General features: G+C 50.1%; 1 protein-coding gene across 1 annotated transcript; it reads left to right on the forward strand.

The window, feature by feature from the left end:
- Positions 1-3,813: 3,813 nt before the first annotated feature.
- On the forward strand, positions 3,814-6,272 carry LOC134138966 (rho-related GTP-binding protein RhoB). The gene has a single exon (XM_062573177.1). The coding sequence runs from the start codon at positions 4,169-4,171 to the stop codon at positions 4,757-4,759; it is 591 nt and encodes a 196-aa protein (XP_062429161.1). The 5' UTR covers positions 3,814-4,168; the 3' UTR covers positions 4,760-6,272.
- The last annotated feature ends 743 nt before the right edge of the window (positions 6,273-7,015 follow it).

A 7,015-nucleotide genomic window follows, 5' to 3' on the forward strand; every position in this document is an offset into this window, starting at 1 on the left:
GAAAAAGAACAGGGGGGCATATAATCTGAAAACAATCTCCAGTAATTGTAGTGGAATTGTCTTCTTGAACAAAAAAGTGCCAATTGGATTAAATCATATAAAATCAAAAGGCTGAGTTTTTATCTGAAACCACCAGCAAAAGCAGTGAAAGCAAAGAAGTGGTGTCTTCTTACTCCTGCTTCATACGTTCCTCATCAATCATACAGATATATGTGTTTCAGCATAATTAATAAATTCTCCAGTGAGAGAGTTTGTATTTGGGGATTACTGGAAGTGAAGTTTCAGCTTGCTTAGGAAGTATAATTTAGCATATCATGTAAATTTGAGCAGGATATAAAAAATCACAATGTAAGGCTCAAACTCAGCCCTGAAATATGTGAGCTGGCTACAATCCCTGGTCCCTTCCAGACCATGCCCGCACATAGAATCAGCCATGTACAAAATCCCATAACTAGAAGAGAAAGCCTCATCAGCCCAGAGACTATTTTCATTTTTTTCTTCCCAGATTTTCCATCTCTGCTCCCAATAACCATCCCAAGAAGTGGGGTACTATTCCACCGAGTAGTATCCACTGTGCTCATGCCTTGCTGCAATTCTTCTTTCTGCTGCACTCAGCACTGTGATGCTACCAGATTTTCGTTTTCCCTGACACATTGGTCTAAACAGGAAGAGAAAAGAATTCCCGTGTACAGTTCCTCTCTTGATTTTCACCGTCCCTGAAATTTGCTCACCTCATGTTTTTGCATATGATCTGCATATGATGATGCTTTTGTGAGAAAGCATACTCCAGAGAAGGAAAGTAAATATACTCAAAAAGATAATATAAATTAAGGGCCTCCTCACTTGGAATCAGACAGCTCTGTGCAGGTACCACACTTTGGCTTCCTGCAACTTCAGTAAAAAATCAGATTGTGTGAATACATGTTGTGGGCTTTCAGATAGCATTTATGGGCTAAATCCACTGCAGGAGAAAGGCAGCAGGTAGCAAATTTCTGTTATATCTGAAGCTCAGGCCGACATAAAGCATCACATGTACTACACATTTAAGTTTAAATGCATGTTAACTACAATGACTTCGATGTTCCTGAAGGGCTCTCTTCTGTAGTGTGTCCTAGGACAGTGAAGTGAGTGGGACTCCAGTGTGAGTCACAGGACCAGGCCTCCCAGTACAACGCCTATGTAGGCTTTTCCAACTCCTATGTCAAGGGACTATGCGGACTTCGCTGAAGTCTTTCTTGCAAGGTGAGAGATGAAGTGTCAGGCTAGCCAGCTTCAATGTAACTGCAGAAGACTATCCTAGCAAATTAAGCAGTTATAACTCAGGTCCTGATTGGGTACCGGCACTACATCTGCACTGTTCAGTGACTCCTGGCATGGCTTGGACTCAGGCCAGCTAGACCTCTGCTACTAATTTTCTGAGCTGAATTTGGAAGCTGGGACTAGAGACAATCCCCAGCGGACAGTTTAAATGGGGCCTTCCCATTTTGAAGTCTAAAAGAGTCTGAGAGCACAAACGCACGTTCCCTTACTAAACGCCGAGGCACACAGATAATTGCTAACAGCACTTTGGGTGAACAACAGAGCTGTGTTCTTTGGAACGAACAAGTTGTGCATTTCCCTAGCTTTCATGGCACTGCAGAGATGAGATGATCAACCTAATTTCTCAATCAAAATGCTCTTTTTTTTCTATTTCACGAAATGCTAATACCAATGAAAAGACAAATCCAAATACTCAGGCAAATACTGTTTTTCATGCACTCAAAAAGCCAGACACAAAAGTATTTAGAATGTATTTAAACAACATCTATCATTATCACTTGCTGCTTTTCTCTCTGACCCTCAGAGAACGCTTTCTTGCTTTTGACTCAAGAACATGGGCATTCATGCCACAAGATGGCACTGAACTCCAACATAAAATCCATCATTTTAATATTCTTAAAGAGCTTCAAGAAAAACAGAGAATGTATTTAGAAGATTTACATTATACAGCAAATTAACTCCATTTGCCTATCAAAAGGGCCTACATGCTTGTGATTACATTTATAGAGAAAACAGCTACAAGCTGCAACCATACCATCACTACAAGGAAGTGGTAGCATGGGAAAGATCTCCTTTCTATACAGGTTACTTCTGGTTCATGAAGAATTTAAAATTGTAAGTGGTGACCACAAATGTAAAGGGCCAATGCAGATTAAAAAATTAATCCAATAAAAGGTCAGAGGTACTGGATATCATCCAACTGTGTGACTACATTTTCAGTTTCTTGTTCTTTCAAACATCAGTTTGAACTTACCCATTTGCACATTTCAAATCCCAAAGCCTGTAACTTGTTTTTTTTTTCAAGCTGGAAAGTGCATATCTGCATAGATGAAGTCTATCATGTGAAAAATACTACACAAATACATATAGATCAAGGTAAGATCAAGGTATACAACTGTCTTGTAAATTAGAGATGGAATTGATTATCACAGTCATCGTATTCCTAACCAACCAGAGACATACGCTTTTGGCAGGGAGAAAGGGGAGTTAGAAAAAGCCTAACAGAAGATGAATTATATTTCACTGTGTAGGATTAAGTGAACCATAACCACTAATTTGCCTTACTGACAATACATTTTTGTAGCAGTCTATTGAAAGCAGCATGTTAAACTGCTCATTTGGTCTTTAAGTGCATTTTTTTAATACAGATGGAATCATACTGGCAAAATTATTTATTTTTGTTCTCTGCACTAATGCTTCCACTTGCTAGCAGAAAAGGACACTTTGGACATCATCCTGAGAAGCAGTAGCCACAAAACATCATCTAGGCGAAAATGTTTGCAGAAAAAAAGCTTAAGACAACACCCAGCAGACAGCGACAGCTGCAGCAGGCACACAGTGAACCAGCACCAGCAGTTTCACGGCACTGGACTTTACAGTGCCTGCCTTTCCGAACGCACCCAGCGCGAGCCCGCCGATTACGTCACGGCACTTGCACTCTATCCTCCAAGCAATCTGAAACGCCTGCCTTCTGCGCTCATTTATTTTCCACATTCATTTTTTTCATTACTGTGACTTCGGATATCTCTGTAAATTGAGACTAAGAGGGCATTTCAGCTCAACTCTGCTACTTCTCCTGATTTATAATTCCTCAGTTCCCTTTTGGCCAAAAGCTGGCAGGAGACAGACTCAAAACATGATGAATTTTTTTCCTTTAAGGAAGGGAAGTGCCTGAGCCCTGCGTTTTTTTCAGACACGTCCAGCGAATGCTTTTATTTCACTGTCCGAAATAATCCCGGTTCCACTTTGGGGCTTTAAAGGCCGGACCCGGGGCAGGCGGTTCTCCCTCTTCCCTCGCCGCTGCCATGGGCCCGCCCCCCCTCCATCCCGGGTGGACGGCCCAGCGCGGCAGCGGTGAAGCAACCGGGGACGGAACCGGGGACAGGACAGGCGCCTGCAGCGGCCCCCGGCAACCCCCTCGCGGCCCCGGCCCCGGCCCGCTCCCCTCACGGCCCGGCGCCGCCGCCCCGGCCCAGTTCCCTCACGGCCTGGCCCAGCCACCCCCCCCCTCCGCCCCGGCCCGGTCCCCTCAGGAACCGCCGCCGCCCCACAACATGGCCCCACGCAGCCCCCTCCCCCTCCCCTCGCGCCCCCGCCCGCGCCCGCCGCCGCCGCGCGCGCCCGCCTGGCCCCGCCCGCCGCGCGCCGCCAATCGCGGCGCTCCCCGCCGGGGATGACCTCACTCACTTCGCTCCCATTGGCCGGCTATATTAAGAAAGTCGCCGGCGCCTTTAAATAGCGGCGCTGGGCGCAGCTTGCGGCAGTGGCGGCGGCGAGGAGCGGTACGGAGCTGCGCGGCGACAGCGACAGCGGCGCTCCGCTGCCAAGGGGCAAACCGAGCCGGGCCGCGCGGGGCCGGCGCCGCTAGCCGCAGCCGGGGCGCGCCCCGCCGTGCAGGCAGCGGGGGCCGACGCGGTTGCCCCGGGGCGGGGGCCAGAGGCCGGAGTCGAGCTCGCTGCGGGGCCGCGGCGGCGGGGAGAGCGGGGCGCGCCGCGCCACCTGCCCGCGCGGGCCTCGGCTCGCCACGGTGCCCGGCGACAAGGCGGAGGAAGGCGGAGGCGGCGGCCGAGGGGAGGAGGGCGCTGCCATCGTCCTGCTGCACAGCAAGGCCAGCTTGGCGAGCCTGGCCATGGCCGCCATCCGCAAGAAGCTGGTGGTGGTGGGGGACGGCGCCTGCGGCAAGACCTGCCTCCTCATCGTCTTCAGCAAGGACGAGTTCCCCGAGGTGTACGTGCCCACTGTCTTCGAGAACTACGTGGCCGACATCGAGGTGGACGGCAAGCAGGTGGAGCTGGCCCTCTGGGACACGGCTGGCCAGGAGGACTATGACCGCCTGCGCCCCCTGTCCTACCCTGACACTGATGTGATCCTCATGTGCTTCTCTGTGGACAGCCCGGACTCTCTGGAGAACATCCCAGAGAAATGGGTGCCTGAAGTCAAGCACTTCTGCCCCAATGTGCCCATCATCCTGGTGGCCAACAAGAAAGACCTGCGCAACGACGAGCACGTGCGCAACGAGCTGGCCCGCATGAAGCAGGAGCCGGTGCGCACCGAGGATGGCCGCGCCATGGCCATTCGCATCCAGGCCTACGACTATCTGGAGTGCTCAGCCAAGACCAAGGAGGGTGTCCGGGAGGTTTTCGAGACTGCCACCCGGGCGGCCTTGCAGAAGCGCTATGGCACCCAGAACGGCTGCATCAACTGCTGCAAAGTCCTATAGGGTGCAGCTGGCGTGCAGCCCCCAGGTTGCCTGTCGGCAAGCGAGAGGTGCTGGGCCATGCGCACACACGGCAGCCCCCTCTGCGGGGAGGCTGGTGATGAAGCAGGCTGGGGGCGAAGGGAGGGAGAGTGCTCCCTCAGCCAGGAAGGGGTTTGCCAGGTTGGCCGCAGGGGCAGCGGGTGGGAGGGTTGCATGACCAGAGTCTCGGGGGGTGGTGGGTGGGGGGTAAAGGTGGGGAGAAGCTTCTTCCCAGCACTGCTCCCTGTGCGTTAACCGCTGACTCTTGCCAACCGAAAGCTGCTGAGCCCGGACTGAGCAAACCATGTGCCCAGCTCTTCCCTTTGGCCCACCACCTGTGGCTTCTGCATGGCCTCCTCCCTCCTGCTGGAGGAGGGTCATGAGGCTGAGGCGCTCCAAGGGACTCCCGCGTGCATGCGTCCACCTCCCCCAGCACCCGGGCGGGTGGGCTGGGGAAGGGGCAGCATGTCACCTCCCCAGCAGATGTTGTGGCCTGAGCCTTGGCCTGCTGCAGAGCATCGTGCCCTGCAGCTGGGCCTGGGAGGGGAGGGCTGTCCCCTGCCATGCGTGTGTATATATCTTACCTTTTCTGTGTTGTGCAAACCGGGGTAGGGCAAGGGGTGCTTACTTAAAGTGAGGTGGGGAGGGGGTGCCCAGCTGGGACTTGCCTTGTGCGGAGGAGCTCGCCCAGAGGGCCTGATGCCTGCTGATAATGTGAGCCTTGAACTGACTCCAGCTGCAGAAGTCTTCAGGCTGGAAAGTGGGAAGCTGGACTGCTTCGTCCTCCTTGCTGGACATCATCCTCCTGGGGGACTAGGCAGGATGAGCAGGGGGGAGGGGGTTATATTGCCATATATTATGATCTTGGTGCCTGCTCCTTCATTTAATGTCTCCTGCATATATATTGATTTGGGTTTATTTAAGAGTTTATTTTCGAAAGAAACTACTTTGCACAACTTGGGTTTTATTTTTTTTCTAAATTAAACGCTCAATGCACTTGTCATCCACATACAACACTGTAGCATTGTGAATACTCTACATAGTAACCTCATGTGGGGCTTTTTTTAAATCGTAATTTTATTTTTTTTTTTGTTTGGGACTTTTTTGACATAAGGAAATAAAACCACTGTATCTCTTTGCCTTGAGGGAAAAAAATGGGTGAAAGCACTGGTTCTTGTGCATTGAGTACATCAAACTTTAGTATTAAAGGGCAGTTAAAAGTATTTAGGTTTATTTAAAACTTATTTTCACAGGGTAGCAAACCTGGGTGAAAATAATCTTGTGTCTCTCTGGTTCAGAGAACAAATGTATCCATTTGTTTGTTTACTTTTCTCCCCTTTTTCCCCCCAACAGTGGTACTGAGACTGTTTCTGTTTTTAATAAACTGACATGGCAAAAACAATGAGATGTATATGATGTTTACATAAAACTATGAACTGTGTATGCAGTTTTTTATGTAAAATATTAAAAAGACTCTATGCTGACAGTTGTGAGAGCGTTGTTTCAGCTTTATGGAGCTCAACTTGCAAAAGCACAGCTGAAATGTATGGAAATAGCACCTTTGGAGAAGGAAGAGTTGCCTCTTGCCTGCACACACTCCTCGTGCTTTCCTCCACTGGTTGAAGCCCTTAGCAGGCAGCTCTCAGAGGACTGGTGGATTTATTTTCCTTGGGGGGAGCTAGTTTCCTGTGCAGGTTGAGCCTGGCAGGGTGCTTGCACGCAGCCTGGGAGCTGATCAGCTTCCTTTGCTGTTGCAAACCCACTGGGGAGTACAAGCTGCCTTTGGGTCTCCCTGACACGAGCTCTGGGTCCTGTGCTCTGTGGTCACTGCTTTTTGGGGGCTGGGGTGATGGACGGCAGCTGCAAATACTAGTTGCAATAGATGTGAGGTTTGGGCTTGTGTAATAACAAATTGGTGCTGTTATAGCAGAGAACTGAAGGGTAGTAGCAGCTGTAGGACTCATTTTCAAGCAAAGTATCTTTTTAATAAAATGCCATTTAGTTACTGGAGTCCCCTTTGCCTCAAGCAAATGCCTTTGTTTTCTGCAGTAGGACTTGTGAGCAGGCTTCATCTGCTTGTGAATCAGAAGCATAAAGCTCCTATGTAGCTAGATTCTCTAATTGCTGGCCTCATGAATTCCCACAGCAATGCAAGAAATTCAAGTTTTTTTCCCACACTGGACAGCCCCAGCAGGGTTATATCCCTTCTTCTCTTGCTGTCTCTGCGCTTTGAGGTGC

The sequence above is a fragment of the Rhea pennata genome, chromosome 3, assembly GCF_028389875.1.
Source record: "Rhea pennata isolate bPtePen1 chromosome 3, bPtePen1.pri, whole genome shotgun sequence".
In the NCBI taxonomy this organism is placed as follows: domain Eukaryota; kingdom Metazoa; phylum Chordata; class Aves; order Rheiformes; family Rheidae; genus Rhea; species Rhea pennata.